General features: G+C 39.7%; 1 protein-coding gene across 10 annotated transcripts in view; it reads left to right on the top strand.

The window, feature by feature from the left end:
* Window positions 1–819: 819 nt before the first annotated feature.
* Window positions 820–18,989, top strand: part of AKAP9 (A-kinase anchoring protein 9) — a 102,652-nt gene continuing 84,482 nt past the window's right edge. For all 10 annotated transcript variants that reach the window (XR_014943640.1, XM_085540609.1, XM_085540606.1 and 7 more), the window contains exon 1: window positions 820–1,030. Coding sequence is in view for 9 of the 10 variants with exons in the window: in XM_085540609.1 (XP_085396735.1) it covers window positions 983–1,030 (48 nt within the window). In the remaining variant the exon portion in view is untranslated. The remainder of the gene's footprint in view (window positions 1,031–18,989) is intronic.

Raw genomic sequence — 18,989 nt, 5'->3', positions numbered from 1 at the left:
GAATGTGTGAGCCAGAGCCATTCATCACAGCACCAGAAATGGAACCGACTTCATGAGCAACCGAAAGAAAAAGCAGATAGCAAGCACGCAATGCAAATTTTCTATTAGCTATGCAAGTCGCACATTTAGGAGACAGTATGAAGCAATAATTAAGTGATACAAAGAATATGGCTTTGTATCGAATGATGGGGTATAGAAATCCTATTAGCATTTAATAGCCGCGTGTCAAATCCCCCATTGTGATTTGAACACAACTGTTTCAACTTCTGTGACACGATGAGCGTGTATTCAGTGATTCAAGCAGGGGCACCGCGCATCCTTTGTTGTCAGCCTTGTGCTCGTTCCTATTAGATCCACGCTACGTGAAGCTGAGCCACGTGTAGGAACACAAAAACACTTAGAGAATCAGAACTGCCAACATGAGCACTGCAGCCACAGAGGGCGGACCTGCCAGACGGCAGAAGGCAGCAGCGTTAGCTCAGACACTAAAGGCACGCCGAGCAGCGGGCTGTGCCCAGCACCAGTCCTTTGTGCGACAGGCCGCCCCCCGCCCCGAGCAGGGTGTGGAGGGGGTGTGCCAAGCCGCTCCCCTCGCCGCTTCCCCCGGCGGTGCCCGCGGGCCGGGCTCGGGGCTGTGCGCTCCGGCAGTGCAGGGCCGCCGCCTCAGGGGCGCCTCGGCTAGACTGGGCCGAACCCGGGACTGTGCCGAACCCGGGCCGGGCCGGTGGCGCTGCAGCTGGGGTTGGGCGGGAAGGGAAGGGATGGCGGCGGGAGGAGGAGCTGGCAGTCACGTCACTTTCCCCGGCCGCGTGTTTACGTGGAGATGAAGATGGCGGCGCCGGCGTCCCCGCCACGGCAGCTGTCGTCGCTGTGAGACGGGACGGGACAGGACAGGACAGGACAGCCAGCCGCGCGTCTCGGCTGAGGGGGGTGTGCCCGCCTACCGCCGCCCATAACGCTCCGCTCTCCCCGCACAGACGCCATGGAGGACGAGGAGCGTCTGAAGAAGCTGGAGGCTGGCAAAGCCAAGGTGGGAGGCGGCTGCGGCGCGACGGGGGTGGGGAGGCTGGAGGGAGCGCGGTCAGCGGGGCTACAGAGCGGGGCTACATTGGGGCTGCGGCAGGAGCGGGCGGCGGGACGGGACGCGAACAAAGCCGCGGGGGATGTGCTTTGTGCCGCCCGCCCCTCGCGCTCCCTGTCCCCGCCGCGGGCTCGGCTCTCGGCTCGCCTTGGCTCGGCGGGACCACAGGTGTCGCGGCGGGGCGGGGAGGAGGGCTGACCGAGACACCCTCCCGTCTGCCTCTTAAGCCCAGGCAACTCCCTGTAAACCTTTAAGGAAGTTTATAGAAGCGGCAGCTGCTCCTGACCGCGGCACTAATACCTCTTAGGGCCCGGGATTAGAGCTGCCGCCCGCGATGTGCCGCAGGGTCGGGCGCCGGGGGCTCGGAGGAGCCTGACGGGGAGCGCTTGTGTGGCTGGGAGAGGAGATGATAAGCGGCGTCGGTAGGAAAATCAGGTGAAAATGAGTAGTTTGACATCAGGCACCGTCTGGTTCCTTCGGGCAGCTATTGCTGAGTAACAGAGATCAGAGCTTTGTAACACTACTAACTCATGTAGGAACCCGGCGTGGCTGGAGTCACCCCCAGCTAAAGCCAGGAAGAGGCAGTCTGAAGATCCAGCTGTGAAATAGCATGGTTTGCCTGCTCTTGTAGCTAATGGAAACGTGTGTTGAGTTGTGAATCATTATTCTGCCTTAGCAAAAAGCTTTGTAACTCCTTTGTTTCTGTTTCTTTTGAAAAGATGTTCCAAAAGCACCGGGGTAAAGTCTTGTAGGTGAAGGAACAGGAACACTTGTTGGGGAATACTTGGAGTCCCCACAGTGTTTAAGTGCTACAAGAACAGTGTGATGGTTTGATTTGGAAGGGATCTGAAAGGTCTTCCAGCTCAACCCCAGCCATGGCAGGGATGTGGTTTGGCTGTGCTGAGAGTGCGCTGCTCAGAGGCATTCAGGCTGGCTGATTCTTCTGCAAGGAAATGTTCACAGAGAAAACAGTGGAATTAAATTTGCTAATATCTCAAACCACAGTGAATAACCTGTCATCAGGTTTTCTGTTTGTGTTGGCCTGGTATTAACGTGGAACTTTACTGACAATTTCTGAAGAGTAAACCAGAAGTCAAGGCTCAAGGAGGAAGCTCTATATCACTGAATCACAGAATTGTAGGGATCTCCAGAAGTCCCTTCCAAACATTAAGCCTGATGCCCCAGCTAGAGCAGGTTCCATACAGAAAGTCACACAGAAAGGTGCCCAGGTGGCTATCAAATATCTCATATTTGAGAGACCCAGCAGTCTCTCTAGTCTGTTCTAGTCTCTGTTACCTGCACAATAAAGTTCTTCCTCATATCTGTATGGAACTTCCCATATTCCAGTTCTTTGCCTACTGCCCCTTGTTTTATTGCTGCACACAACTGAAAAGAGCCTGTCCCCATTGACTTGACTCCCACCCTTTTACATATCTGTAAATAAGATCCTCTCAGTCTTTTCCCTGCTGAACAGTTGCAGATCTCTCCACCCTTCCTCATAAGGGAGATGCTCCAGGCTCTAATCCATCTCTGCTGGACTCTCTCTCTGAGTTTTGAACAGAGAGGCCCAGAACTGGATACAGTACTCCAGGTGAGACCTCACCAGGGCAGAGTGGAGGGGGAGGATCACCTTCCTTGACATGCTGGTCATGCTTTTTAAAATTCCTGCTTGCTTTGAGAAAAGTCACATGTGCATTTCACCAGCTTATTTTACATTTTAGGAACACCATCATTACTGTTGCCCTTCCAGCCTTTTCTGGTTGAAACTTAAGGATGTTCTCATAAATATATCCCTGAAGACTTTAATATTCTACCATTTTAGGCATCCGGTGTGGTTAAAATCACTGCAACTCTTTAAATTTAATCATGTTTTACATAACAAGAGGCTGTAAAAGCAGTGTTAGCTTTTCAGATATTTCACTGGCATTCTCTGTACTGCTTACCCCCTTTTCTTCTTCTTTTTTTCTTAACACATGAATAGTGTAATTAAATGTGTTGTACAGTGGAGACTGCGTCTCAGTCTTCCAGTGACGAGTGTCACTGCTAAAGAGAGAAAAGAAGGAACTGTCTTAGTAGAGAATGGGAGCCAGAGCTGCTTCTGCAGCTGCTTTTCTCTTTTTCAAGGATACAGGCACATTCACATTCATGGTCACTATGTCTCCCAAAACTGCTTTGCTCCTATGAATATTTTCTGCAAACTACAGCAACAAGCATCCAAAAAACTTTTGATCCTAACCATTTGAAGGCTGTTTAAGCAGCTGAAAAAACATGTTGAAACATATATTGCGTTGCTATACTGCAGGTACCTTGATGCTGCTTCTAGGAAAATCAAAACTTAAAATATAAACAAGACATTATAGTAAGTGTGGAGTGAATAGGAACACCAGTGATGGCATCTGAGAGATGCAGTGGAGATGGAAGGTGCGCTGCTATATTATTATTCTAAAATGGGTCTTAGATTCTCGGGTCTTTTTTTCTTCTAAAAGTAGTGCCGAAACTGTGTGTGTGTGTGTGTGTGTGTGTGTGTGTGTGTGTGTGTGTGTGTGTGTTAAGCAGTGTGATCTTCCTGGTAGTTTTCTGATCATAGTGTTGAGCACTAGCTGTGAAGTTTGGTTTTGTGTGAGCTTTGATTTTCTTGATGTCTTCATACGATGCTGTCTTCCTACACAGATCTGCAGAGAAGTCTATCACAAATGCATTCTTTGCAATGGAAGTTTCCTTGGAGTCTTCTTTGTAGTGTTTTTGGAAATGAGAAGCAGCACTGTGAATCATACCTTGATTGCGTGGTGCTAAGAGTCCTCCAGCCTGGCAGAATAGGGTTCAGCATTACCCAGGATGTCATAATAAGATCTTGGTAGAGACGCACCAACATTCATGTGTATCTGCTGACTTTCTGAGATTGCTTCATAACAAAGGTTTGGTGTAGTTGCAGCGTACGTTAGTCTGTCTGATACAAACCCACAATAGCAAGGGAGGCATGAAGTCAAATGTGGCAAATCCCTTTTCCAGGCCTGTAGTCATTCACTGTCCTTTGCCACAAGATAAATGTCCTGGATATTAAACCGGGATTGATGAACGTCTGTTTCCCTTAACAAGCTATGTCTTTATTTAGATCTCAAACTGATTATCATGGCTCAAGAAAAGCATTTGTCAGAATCCAGGAAAGGTGCGTGTCAGAGCAGCTAGTTAAGGGAAGCAGGATTGCTGTGGTAGAAGGGAGATTTGTGCCAGCAACCAAAATACATATGCATACTGTGAAGTTGATCAATGCCCCCAAAACACAGTGAACTCAGAAATCAATCAGGTATGTTGTGTGCCTTGCCTAAGAGATACTGGAATATTATTGATTGCTTGATGTTATGTAGGTACATCCCTGATCCTGCAAAACAGGTTGGTGGTTGAGCATGTTGATTTATACGTGCACATACTAAGTGTGCATGCCTGTGTGTATCAGTTTGCTTGGAAATCTCATGTAACATTGAAGAGGTTACTGTTTGTGATGGTTGAGTTTGTTAATTTTATGTATTTATTTAGCAGCTTAGGGTCTAGCTTTGGTATCAGGATGTCGCAATGTTTTGATCACCTTCCAGATCCATATACAGTAGTTTGCTAGTTTCAGAATGAAAATGTTGGGAACTCAGATTCTTTTGTAAGAAAACTGAGGATTTTGGCAGTTTTTAGATAAAATATTTTCATTTTCACAAATATTTTATATTTAATGTATGGTTTTATTTTTGTATGTATATACTTATATAGATATATATGATTATGTTAAAGACACTTACATTCTTGCTGTGACAGAAGCATTCTTGCCACATTGTTCTGCAAGGCGCTAAACCTCTCAGCTATTAAAACTGGTTAAAATCAGAGGTGTGGAACAACACCAAGTTTTTTAGAAGAGTCCAATTTACAGTCTTGAAAGGGAGTAGAAAGGGTGCACCCCCAGCTGCATGTTTCTTTTGCTGTGGGAGGTGGGTGAATGAAGATATTAATTTGCTGGGTGAACTCTGCGAGTTGGACTAGAATTTCTCTTGTAGGGGTAGGAATACGTTACTTATTGTCCAAACTTTCAAGAGCTCTCTATATATTTGTAATACATTCTTTGCTGTAGTGCTTGAAAAAACTCAATAATAGTTGAGCAGTCATAAGAAATAAGGAACTGTCTGCTGTAATTATAATGTAATTAAACGTATCTGTGTTGTTTGAGCACAGATGAGACTGCAGTGACTGCAGTGAATGCTTTTGATCTGTGCCAGTGAATCACTGAGCAGATGGGGCAGTGGAGTAGGTTTGGGAACCTCTGACAGCACTCAGTGGACAATTAATGCAGGTTGTATAACAAATCTGACAAGTCACCTTCACAAATTGAATAGTAAAAAGAAATAATTGCAGATTTTGTCTTCTGATCATGCAGTTTTCTGGTGGCTGAAGATGAGAATATGTGTCATCAAAGCAGCATTGCTTAAGAGTCTGAGAATGTTGGCTGCTTACTTTCATACATCTTACTGTCTTCAGGGCAGAGGAAGATTTAAGATCCTCATCTCCGGCCTTTTCAGACTGAGAAATTTTGGATTTCTTGGAGAAAGCTGTTGATCAGTTTTTCTTGGGTCCTTTGTTTGTTGGTTGGTTGGTTTCTGTTGTTGTTTGTTTGTTTCATGTGTGTGTTTTAAGACTTAAGCAAAACATGAAATAATTATATGCCACAGTGATTAAAGCTTGAATTTAAATCCCCCAGAAGAACTTAATGTGTAGATTGTGCTTATAAAACACAGCCTTCTAAAATCCCCTGCAGTTTACTGAAGGAGGGGGGAAAAAAGCAGTGTCTTACTGGTTATTAAGAGCTTTTCATCACAGAGAATAAATTAAATACATTGAAACCTTATATTTTGTGAAAGAGCTGGCCTACTAATGTGTTCTCTTTTGCCTTCAGATGCAGGCCATTCATTCTGTTCATCATCTGTCTGCTTTCACTAACTTAAATAAAAACAATTACACAAACTCCTGGCTGGAGGAATTTCCTTTTCAGTCTACATTTCCTTACTCGGCTTTTCTCTTAAAACAAGAAATGGTATTCAACCATATCAAGAACTGCTAATTTCATCATAAAGCCCTACTTGCTGCTGTTTCTCATTATAAACTATGGAGGAGAGCATCTTTATGGGCTGGCAGCCTTCAGAATGGTGCTGGGCTGCATGTGTATCTGAAGGTGCTGTATATGTACTGCTGGACAGGAGGGAAAGAAACAGAAGTGGAATGCAGGCTGACCAACAAAGGTGTGGGTGAGCTTTAGCTCAACGGATGCAAGCTCAGCTGCCTTATCTCTTTGTTTAAAAAGAAGGAGTGTGCAGTGAAACTATGGAGATGTGCTGTTACAAAGAAAAGAGCTGTTAGGATTGTTTAGTTGGGGGAAGCAATTTTCTTGCACCTGAAGATCTTCACAAATGTGAGGATCCTGCCTCATTCCTAGGCATTCCTCTTGTGTGTCTTTAAGATATTTCTCCTCCCAGGTCCTTCCAAACTTGTGCTTTCAGTTCTTCTTTATCTTGTGCAGGCAGTAATACTCACTTTTGCATCTCTGCCTATTCTCAATGCAGATAGTAGGAGGTTTGTCTGTGTGTGCTTTGATTATGGAGCATGAGTAAGCTTAAGAACTGATTTTTGTGTCACAGAGAAAATCAGATGCTGATTTTGTGTGTGTATGTGTGTGTGTGTGTGTGTGTATCACAGATGCAAGGACAGAGAGTTACCCTGGAGTGAAAGTGTCTAATTTTGAAGGTAGAAAAGGCAGAAATTGCCTAGATGTGAGAGAGGGACTTTTTTGTTGTAGTTCAGAACAGTGGGTATCTCTGCATTTTATCATTTGTTTGAAATGTAAATGTGTTTTGTATAATGTATTGTTATTAGGGTGATGCATAAACTTCAATTAAAGATCAGACTGGAAAGTAGTCTTGTGAAATTGTATTCAGGACACAAATTCTTCCTGTAATAGCAAGAAATTAAATGACCTGTTTTACTTGTGGGTTTTTTAATACAACTTAATTGTTCTATTGGGTAATAGATCCAAGTACTCCTTAGGGTTTTCTCAGTGTTTTTCCTTGTGGGTGTTTTGGGTTTTTTTGTTTGTTTCTTTCTTTTTTTAAGAAAACAAGGAGAGAAACATTAAATTTTTCTCCACTGTGTTTAAGTTTCTTCATGAATTTATGAGATCCCTATAAAAATAGGACTTGAAGTACTGAATTTGCTAGGATTCTTCCTTTTTATAGGCGTGTTCTCCATTTTTCTGCTGTTTCTTAGGTTTGAGCCCCATTTCCCTCACTCCAGGGATCTATTCTAGCTTTCAATGCAGAGCTCAGTTATTCATCTTAGATTACCCTTTTATACAAAGCTTTAAATTAGCTGTCTGCCTTACATTAGTGATACAAAGTAGGATGAGCTTGAAGAAATGCTTTCTTTGTTCTCATGATACAGGTAAATATCGCTCCAAAATAACCTTTTTTCTATACCTGGGTCAGGGAACACTGAATTTTAATCCAAAATTGGATTTAAAAAAGGCAATTTAAAATGTTTTCTTGCTGCTTCATGTATGAAAAGAAATCATTGCAGTTAAGAAAGGAGAAACTTGCTTTTTTCCTATATCTAAGCATTTCTTTATTTTGGCACTAGACCTCTCTTTGGTTGGCATTTCAGCTACTTATTTTCTTAGTAGGGATGTTGCAATAGCAAAACAGAGGTGACTGCAACATTTGTGTCCCTTGCTTATAACAGTGTCTAGACAAGTTTGTTTATACTGATTTGAAAGTAAGCATGGGCAACAACTGGAGTTCTTCTTGAAGTGCTTTCTGTTAATCACATCTGATGTTTCAAGGGAGATATATCAGACTTGTTGACATACAGAACGTACCCTTTGCAGAAAGGGTAGTTAGGTACTGGAATAGGCTCCCCAGGGAGGTGGTTGAATTGCCATCCCTGGATGCGTTTAAGAGCCATTTGGATGTGGTACTCAGGGATATGATTTTAGTGGAGGGTTTTTAGAGTTAGGGTACTGGTTAGGCTGGTCTTTTCCAACCTGGGTAATTCTATGATTCTATATGTAGATTTTACTAAAGATCCCTGAATGGTTGCATGGTTCTTTTGGAGTTTTTTGGTTGGTCGTTTTTTGGTGTAGGTTGGTTTCATTCTCTTGTCTGTTTTGTTTCTTTCCCTCATCCCAAGAAAATATCTTAACAAATAGGTTTCTTTTAAATATTCATATACGGAGGTATTAACTGCAGATTGACATAGTTACTGTAACATCTTATTGTTTATGATAGTTAAAAAATCTGATGAAAATGTGGACAAAAATAATTAAAGGCTTCTGAAGTATGTCCAACTTTGTTGTTGTTTGAGCTTATTTGCACTATAAGATTATGTACGCAATTGTTGGGAATCCTAATTAAGGGTCTGAAAATACTGTCTTAAACATCTCCCCTGTAATTAGAGAGTTAAATTCATTTCTACATATTAGTTTCCAGATCACTTGTTTACTATTACCAGATAATGTGACACTTCAAATGTGCTAAGTTGTGTTGGTAAGTGTACCACAGTTCAGTAAAACTCATCTGGTAATTGCGGTCTTTTGACTGTTATGTTGAAACATGAAGCAAATCATCTTGAAATGTATCATGATGAAATACTTGCACGGTGCCTGCTAAATGTTGGCATGTCATGTTTTTTTGATGGTTCTCATTTTCCCATTTATGAAATCCTAATCTGCATTTTTCACATCACTTCTTTTAGACCCTGACATTTTGTATTGCAAAGTGGAAAAAAGAAGTATATTAAAAATGTATGTATATTTCTGGTTTCCCCTCTTCCATAAGGAGACCACCTAAAGCTTCCGGGAAGAACACATTCAGTAGTTGTGAGCTGAGCAAAAGTCCATGAGAATCTGGAAACCAAACACCAAGCCCAGCCACAATTGTAATAACCTCAGCTAGTTGCATCATTACAAAACAAACGTAACGTGGTCCCTTGGACCATGCTCCTAAGCCTCGAAACCTGAAGAAATTTCTTCAACTCTCCACAATTAGAGATAATAATTTTAAAAGGATGGTATGTTATTTTGGTAATGTTTCTAGGGGGAAAAAAAGAAATGCATTTGATGAAAACTCTATTGCTATGGCAAAATTATAGTGTGTATCTAAAGTTACAATCCTGAGTGGAAGAACCACAACCAGTGGAGTGCTAAAGAGACATTGTAGTTGGACTTAAGAGATTGAATGTGTTTCTGTGTAAATATTGGTAAAATAGGTATCACAGTGAGTAGAATAAGATACAAAAGAACTTCCTCAAAGCTGACTTGCCCAGGGAGGTGGTGGAGTCACCGACCGTGGGAGTGTTCAAGAAACGTTTGGATGTTGTGTTGATGAATATGATTTAGCTGGGAAGTATTGGTAATGGTTGGACTAGATGATCTTCTAGGTCTTTTCCAACCTTGATAATTCTATGATTCTGTGACTTTTCTGGTGGGCTATAAATTAACAGAAATGGTTATACTTTTGTCCTTGGTCTGTTTCCCAAAGCTTTTACTTGTCCTTTCACTTATGCTTCTCTATGAAGAAATCCTCTGTGTCCAACTGCAGAGCAAGAGAAAATTATTTAAATGTTTTTGAAGCCATTTGTATTGCCAAAGCCAGGTAGCTGACTTAACATGGAGAATATGTTTTTCATTTAAAAGTTATGTAGGAGGAATTCCTACCACTGTAAGTAATGCTCTACAAAAATAATAAGTAAACCTTGTCTTCATATGTTGGGTAGTATGTTGTGACAGCTAGCGTGGGTTGGTGTGCTTTAGAGAGAATGGAATTCCTGGTACAAGACTCTTCAAAGGGTGATGTGTTTCCTAGGTTTTCTTCATTACTCAGAATATATTCTATGAATTGAATTCTGCATTTAAATTAAGAAAGAGTAGGGGGGGAAAAAAAGCTAAGTTCATAGACAAATAGGATGGAATCTTGTGAATAGCAGTGCCTTTTGTGAGCCTGCTTTTTCCTTATGATTCAGCAAGCAATGTGTTATAGAAAATAATAATAATACAAGCCTGTCAAAATCGTACATGTCTGTCAAGTCTTGCATACTGAGCGTGAAATTCGTACAGTTGGTTCCTCCCTTTTGTCTGCTCTGTTTCTCAAGGAGCTCTCTCTCCAACCTGCTGTGTCTGGGGGATTCATTCTCACTCTGGCCATTCAGTCTCAGACATGCCACATGGTATGAATTCATGTAAGAGGAATATAAACAGAAGGAGAAAATGAGATTGACTTGTTTAGCACTGCTTTATAATTTGTCTTTTAAAAAATGAAAAACCCAACCTTCATTTGTTACAAAATAAAAATTATAAATTTTACTTCGTTTCTGCCAAGATTTAGAGCACAGAGATGGACACAACTCCTTCCAGTACCTTCCTAAAACTGGACCAGGCTACTTTGGAAATCTCAGCACTAATTTTTGTGAAAATATTGCCCTTCGTAAGTGATTTGATGTCATCACATCACAAGGAGTGCCTGTTCTTCCTTGCTTAGCTTGAACAGAATTTAAACTGCTGATCTGTAGCTGAAAAGCTGATTGCCTTGTTGTCAAGGATGTAACCTTGCAAATTCTTTATCAGTTTCGTGTCACTTGTCAACTTGAAAAAGCTGATAATCTTGTGTTGGTTATTAATGAAGTTGTGTCTACACATCACCTATATGTTCTAAAAGTATCTTCTTTCAGATTTCTTAGTTGATGAGAAAGTAAATTTGAGCAAAAATATTCAGGTCTTATTGTGCTTTATTCTATTCTTTTATGCACCATCTCTGTCTTTAAATCCATCTATTGTTCAGTTTTTGATCTTCAAATAATTCTGATGCAGATTTTTATTTTGTTACATTTTTCTTTAGAAAGAAAAAGATTCTTAAAGTAGAAGGATTCTACATAAGCACAACTGAAACTGTTTACAGCAGAATAAATTTCTTTTGCCATTATATATTCTTTTTGCTCTTAGGATGAAAAAAAAAAGAATTTACGAGAATCAAGGTAATATAAGCAGTACCAAGAGACTTGAAGTAAATGAGTAGTTAACTTCTTTTTTCCAACAAATGCTCTTGCCAGTTTTTTTCAACTGAGTGCTAATAAACTCTTCTTCATTTAGCATATAGATTAATTGTTATAGTGCAAGAGAAAAGAAAAATACGCACTGTTGTGAAGTGCAGGAGTCCTGCTGGTCAGGGAAAATATGCAGCCAGCTACAGCTCCTTTCTAGTAGCATCAACACAAACCAGAAATGACAAATGCTTCTTATAAGTTTTTCTTCCATTAGCTACATAGAGAAGTCTGGACAAAGCCTCTTTAGATGCAGATTCTCTCTTTGCCTGTCCTTAGCTGCCTCGATCTCTCTGCATCTTTTAAAGCTTTATACTCTAGGTATGGTAGTCTTTTAAGTTAATTAATTAGAATTTGAAGTCTAGTGCGTATCAAGTGTTATAGAGTGAATTGCATTGAATATTGATAAATATCCTGCAAGAAGCAGTATTGCCTGTTGTCTGAGTACAGCATTCTTCTAATTTTTGTTTGGTTTGGTTTTTCTTCTTGGAGGATTCTAATCAGTTTTAATAATTTTTGAGAGACAGCTGATTCCTCCCAACTCTGGCCCCCCTGGAAGTTACAACAAAGCTTGATTAACGCGCCATAACCAAGGCTGCCATGAGCAGCAACACTTCTTATAATCAGGAGGTTTCAGAGTACTTGAAAAGATTCCACTTTAAAAGAAACAGGCTTGTCTAAATGAGTTGTTTAGTCTAAATGTAATAATAAGGTCCCCGGGGATCTGTGCAATTATTGATATGAGAGTACCCTTAGGTAAGTAGGGCTGATTCATACAGAATTTATTGCTGAAAGTCAGTGTGGTGTTAAGATTCTTGACACTGCTGTCATCTTACAAGCAAACTAAAGATTTCATCTAGTTATAATAATTTGGTGGTTAGAGCTAAATGAAAAATGGTTCTTAGGATTGTTTTTGTTTTAATGTCTTAATCTCAAAGTAGGTGGTCTTTCAAGCAGAATCTTTAAGTTGTCTGTGTCACTCAATAACTTCATTATTGTCTGTGGAAAGAATGCATGGCTATATGCATGCAGTACTAAGCTGAAGTGAATGGCAAACCCTGTGAAAAGGCTTAGAATTCATCCTAATCCTGACAAATGATCTGGTTACAAAAGGACATGGAAGCAATTCTCAAGGACTTTTCTGTCTCTTTAATGATAAGGACTATTCTTGGACTTCCCAGGTCCCCAAGTGTAATGGCAGAGTTGGAGTGAATGAAGTATTGTGTATAGTACAGAAGGTCAAGCTGGGAACTGCTTAAGCAAATCTGATGTACAAAAATTTATGGGGCTGAGTGTGATGTATCCAGGCATCCTGGCAGGAGCCATCTGCTGTCATTACGAGGCTATTCCCTGTCATCATTGAAAGTTCATAGTAATTAGGAGATTCCAAAGGAGCAGAGAAAACAAACAAGCATCAAACCAGTCTTGAAGGAGGTCAAGAAGGAGGATGTGGGGAGCTGTAGGAAGGTCAACTGAGCTGTGGTGTTTGGGAAGATTATGGAACAGATCTGGAAGCTGGTTTGGGGTATGACGGTAATAGTTTATCAAATGCAAATGAATTGTCTTCCACAATGAGATGAGTGACTAAGTGCACAAGGAAAGAACGCTCGATGTTGTTTATCTCAATATTGAGAAAACATATGATGTGATCTTTTATAACCTTTTTGTTATCAAAGTGTAGATGGATGGATGTCTTGGGTGCAAGGATAGTGAGGGAAATTAGACAACTGTTGTGACTGCTTTGGTCAGAGTGATAATACAGAAGCCATCTGGTGTCCAGTAGTGTTCTTCAGATATTGAAACTGTGGCCAGTACTGTTTCATATTCTTATTAATGTAATGAACTGGAGAAGAGGAAGAAGTGTGCCTGCCACAAGTTCACAACTGAAGTAGTAGAGTGCAGGCAACGAATTGAAGCAAAGGACTTCTTTTCAGGGAGATTCTGACAGTGTGGAGAAATGGACTGACTCCCATTCCCAAAGGGAAAAAGAAAAGTTTCAGGTTTTCATCTTGATACTGGAAAGGAACAATAGTCTACAGCATCTTCCATGGATTTAAAACAGGTGTTGTTTTGTGATCTTACTTCAGTTGAGGAAGGGAGAGAAGATACTACGGTATTCCCAGGATTGGAGATAGAAGTATAGAGTACTGTGTTATGTGTTTGGTTGTACCAGTGAAGGCAAAGCCAGACTGTGCATAGTTTGTGCGTAGTCTGCTGGGGGGTCAGAGTGATTCCTTCATGCCAAGAGACTCTGTACCTTTGCAGTCCAAAGCTGGACCTTTTGTATCTTTTGAAGCGTTAAGATTTCCACCAGCACCCCACATGCTTGTCTATATAGAGTTTTGTGTCAATGTTATCTTGTTAACAAACTTTTCAAAGTTAACATTGTATTCAGTGTTAAGAATACAGCAAAATTAAAATACGTTCTCTGACCTACCTTGTATTCATGAATGATAGAATGTTTTAAGTCAGATGAGACCTCCGGATGCAGCCTAACCTTCCCCTCCCTCCCCCCCCCCCCCCCCCCCGCAGGAAAGTCAGATTAACAGTGAGGATGGGTTGCTCAGGATTGTAACTAGTCCTGCCTGAGCACCTGATAGGTGACAAGTTGATTAAACCTCAGTGATGTGACATTCAATTCAATCAGTTGTAGTAGCTCAATTGTCCTCAAGTAAGAACTTCTCATATCCAGTAAATGTGGTCAAGTGTGACGTGCTTTGATTTATTTTAAAATGTTTAATATGTTACATTAGGAATAAAAATAAGAATTCACAAAGTAAAGTATTCCAAAGTGAAGAACTATCAGGTGGAAGGTTATGTGGATGTAGACGTAGTGTTGCTTGGTATATTTTCAACAGATCTTTCCAAAGAACCTCTCCTTATTCTGTGTGAAAAAATAGACAGTGTTCAGTGAGTGATTAAGTGGTCATATTTATATTCCCATTAAGTAGATCTGTGGAACTTGACTCACCAAACTCTGTATAAACAATGTTTGTCATTTTTCTTACAATCTTTTCTAGGATGCTTATTGCTGACATAATAGATGTATCTTGTCTATAGGGAGAAGTTAATCATTTTGTTATCCTTCCAAAAAACACAATGCTTATGAGGAGTTTTTTCTCATTACTGCACACCTGTGACTCTGTCTGTGTTACTATCCAAAATGAAAAAATGATGTCACTTTCTGATGCTGTGTTCAGTCTTTTAGGCCGTGTTTGTTACTGCAAAGCATGTGATGTATTTCCTACATTTCGTGGTAGTGATCAGCAGTCAGTTCACCAAAGAACAAACAGCTGGGAAGAGTCATTAGAATTTTGCTTCTGGGTGCCTTTTTTTATATGTGGTATCATGAGGGATGTCATCCCAGGTGATAATGGGCTGATATGGTCAAATACTGATTGTGAACTGCTGGAAACCATCACAGCTAATCCATCACAGCTTTCCTATTCCTTTCCACGTCATTTTTTCATCGCAGCACCATATTGTGTGGTTTCTTGTGTTTCTTTGCTGATGGTGGGAGCCATCTTTGAAATTCACATACTCATATTTAGCAAATACTGTTTTAGATTTTATTTATTCTGAATTTAATTACATTGAAACTCCAAAAATAGTTAAATACCGATTTATTCTTACCAAGCAACTGAAATAAAGTGTTCCTGTGCACTAGGAGCATCACATTCAAAGATTCATTGCAAAGGCCAAATTAGATATAACTTCAGGATAATTGGGGGGGAACATAATATATTAATATTTATATTATTAATTTTGTATATGATTAATATATATATTAATTGCATGTATAATTAATAGATACAAAAAGTTCTGTTATTCCATGCTATACTGTATCCTTAAAGGAAATGGTCTGATCAGTGCAATAGATTTATCATTTTTAATGTAATGCAGCAATATGGCAATCAGTTAAGATCATTTCTGATATTGCTTCACTTTTTCTATGCTATCCAAAATAAATCTCTACTTTGGGGTATTACCTTCAAATGTTGCACATACCTTCATATTCATGTGCAAATCTTGATTTGTGTGATGATGTCCATGTAACTGTATCTGCATAGGTTAAATATTTTATTGAGAACTCACCCATATTATTGTGCTGAGTGCCATGAAACTCATCAAAGTAATATTTTTCTAGTGTTTTTTTTTTCCCCCACAGTTGCAAATATAAATACAAACATTCTGCTTATTGTCAACTCCTGCATAAAAGCATCAGAATATTACACAGTCCATTAGTACTCACAAGTGCAAGTAGTTTATATTTAGGACCCCAATAGCTAGAAGCATGAGAATTGTTGCTTCATGAGGCTTTATATTTTGTTTTGTTTTTTTCTGTTTAATATTAAAAGACCATTCTTCATAAAATATAAAACGTCAGCCTTAACTCTTCCATGCATTAGACGATTAGTAAGCAAAGACAGTATCTATGTTACAAACACAAGCTTGCGGTTGCCAGTGACTTGATGGACAAGCGCTGTGTGGGGATATTGGCAACTGTTGCTTTTGCATAGCTTTATATTTTTACAGTTGACTTCTAACTGGCAAGCACAGATGGCCATAGGCTGTGATTTGTGTATGTTTCTGAGCTGGAGAAAACATTTGTGCAGTTGTTTTTAAGTTGCATTGTTTAAATATCATGTGTTAACTACTCTATATGTTTCTTTAATTGCTAAGCTTATAGCATGAGATTTTTGGAACCAACCACTTTAATATTTTTTTAATGATACGAAAGGCTTCTGTATTCAGCCTTTGCATATTCCGAACATTTGATATTAAGTGATTTCTTCAAGTTATCAATGTTATTTTGTCACATTGGCAACTTTATGTTGCTCCTGTGAATATTCATCAAGTTTGGCACCGTGAAGTCTTTCTCTTGCTGTGAATGAAGGGTTTTCTACCACAAAGTCAGAGGTGATTGCTTCAGTGGTGCTTCATGGAGCAGTTGGGACTGTTCTAGCCCGGAGTTTAAGAACATCTTAGAGACACCCTGCGAGCTTATGTTTGAAGGATCAGGCTGGTTCTGCCCAACCCAGGAAGTTCAGCATACTATCTAACATACTTTTTCCCCCCCTCTTTCCTCAGAAACCTGGCAAAAAGGAGGATTTAATCTGATTTTTTATGATGTAAATTCATAGCTTTAATTGCTATCTATACTTTCGTTTATAGAATCATAGAATCACTAAGGTTGGGGAAGACCTAAAAGATCATCCAGTCCAACCGTTCACCTATTACTAATAGCTCCCACTAAACCATGTCCCTCAACACAACACCCAGTATTTCTTGAACACCCCCAGGAAACCCAGCTCCTGTATGTCTTGTAGATGTTTATACAGGAGCCAGGACAATTGAAACTTTCTTTCCATTCAAAATGAACTCTGAAGAGGTATATTTTGTAGCAGTATATTTTTTTCATTAATAGAGAAACAGTGGACTGCTTCTCCCTGAAACTATACACCTTTGTGACTTTAGGGTTCCCATTAAATAAACACGTAGTTCCTGTTTTGTTGGAGGATAAATTACAGTTGTCTGTGGGTAGGAAGGATTTTAGGGAGAAAACGGACCAAATGTTAGACAGTAAAATGATTTCTTTCATTCTTTTTACCAGGAGAAATCCTCTCTTTCCATTCATAACTACAGGAACGTGGATTTTTATTTCGTCTTACTTTGGGCTTAGGGGAGAGGCTCTCAGTTTCCCATTGCTTTGTGGTGTCAGAATGCTTTCCTATATTTTGTGGGGAAGAATGGCAGTATGTGAAAAAAAATTACTGAACAAGATCAAGATTTATTAACTATTAGCATGTAGTATTTAATGACAGTGTTGTCTTGGCTTTTTGGACTACTGCTGTTCTGCAATATATTTATTTTCACTTGATTTTTAAAGACCCAAATAGACATACTTAAATGCTTAACCTGTTAGGGCATTGCAATTGTTTTCTGAAAATAAATTGTTGTCCTGAAAGAATTCCAGGGGATTAATTAAATGAATCTCCAGCAGCTGATTTAACTATGTATAGTTAAATAGCTGATATAAGAATACACTCATTGAAGAGCAGGTGCTAAAACAGTTGTTTTAAGAAGTAACTACATAAGCAATGCTCATATTGGTGATAATTTCTTAAGTGTTACAGAAGAGGGCGTGCTTACTGATGTGTCTGCTGTCCAAATGTTCAAGTTCTGTTTGCATTAATGATTTGATGTGTTTGCTTGTTATATTGCTGCTATTGCTTCACTTTGGAAGCCCAGTTGAAACTTGTAATCTATAATGTCTATTACCTTGTTCTTTATTTCTCTCTTGTGAGGTTTGGTATCCATTTATCCACTGTTTTAAATAATTTACTGTGAAAATGAAGTACTGTTCTGAAGTTAAAAATAAATTAATCCTGTTTATAGTTGAGTTGACTTAAAGAAATGAACTGCAATAAGTGTAAAGCCCAGTGTTGTTGAATCAAAATACCTAAAGAAAAGGCAGGCATAGAACTAAATGCTGCTACATAATGTTAATGCTTCTGTAACATGTAGACTCTCTTTCACTTGCCTTCTGTTTAAGGCTCTGTCTCATATATGTTTTTAAAACAGCAGCTGTGTTAGCTAATAGCACCTCAGCTACTTTTACATCATGTTTAGTGTCCTGTGCTGTCCTTATGTAGATGTCGTAGCTGAAGTCTCTGGTGCCTTATTCAGACACCAAAACACCCAAAGGCACTGGGTCCAGCTGAGCAGTGACTTGTTTGCTGTTCAGTTACTGAGGTTCAGTGATTTTGTTTGTGAACATAAACATGGTGGCATGTAGAAAATCTTTGCGGTGTTATGGACAGTGACTTATTTTTGTGACTTCTTTGCAGACTGTGATAACACATAAGGTTGGTCAGTGCCTGGGGTCTAATGTTGATATTTTTGTTTCTGAAGGGCTACGAGATGTTCATGCAGTCCAAAGAATGGTAGTGTAACTGTACGGAAAGCAACTAATGCTCTTAGAGTATCCAAATCCTTAAATTAGGATTCATCATTTAATTAATATACAAACCTATCTGCTGGGTGCAGATTTTCCAAACTCTGTCATGAAGTGTGAATGTAGGATAAACAGAATGGCAAGACAGTGATGTTCTCTGGTTCATCTTCAGACGTTTGTGGAAAAAAAAATGATATGACTCGTGTTTAAAAACTAACAGTTTAAGAAAGTAAGAAATAAAACTCTTATTTACTGTTATTTTCTCTTGTTAGAATGAAATATAACCGAAAACATTTGTGTCTCCTTTGTTAAAATTTATTTTGCCAGATTCTATCTCTAATGTGGAATTTCTTGGTTTGGGCAAGCTGGATTTTTTTTTTTTTAAAGCTACATGGGAAGAGAGGGGAACATTTTTCCTTATTGAGAATAAAAAGATTTTCATTAATGGTGTGATGGTTCCTTTTCTTTCCCCACTTCCCCTCCAGTTATTGTTTCAAAAGGTGACAACTCCGTTGACAACTGAGTTTGTCCCTATGTCGTTGCTTTTTTTAGCCTAGCTGAAGAAAGCTTCAAAATCCAGTTTTTAATTAAAGCTGGCATTATGGATCACCTTCGTGGGACAAAAGGAGTGTGTTTCTATCTTCCTCTTTGCTTCCCTTTGCCTGCCCATTTTTATCAGCCCTTTGAAACTCTGGCCAGAAGTATAGGACAGAATGTACCTCGTGTGCAAGCACCAACAGCTTATCTCCTTCTCTAATATAGAGTGAAAGTGGCTCTGCTTCATCTCTGCTCCCATGGCCTTGATGCAGCAAAGACTTCCTATATTTTCAGGCC

Source organism: Coturnix japonica, chromosome 2, assembly GCF_054131305.1.
Source record: "Coturnix japonica strain WE chromosome 2, WE-NBRP24, whole genome shotgun sequence".
In the NCBI taxonomy this organism is placed as follows: domain Eukaryota; kingdom Metazoa; phylum Chordata; class Aves; order Galliformes; family Phasianidae; genus Coturnix; species Coturnix japonica.
Note: the sequence above shows the minus strand (reverse complement) of the source record. Positions and strands in the feature narration are given on the sequence as shown.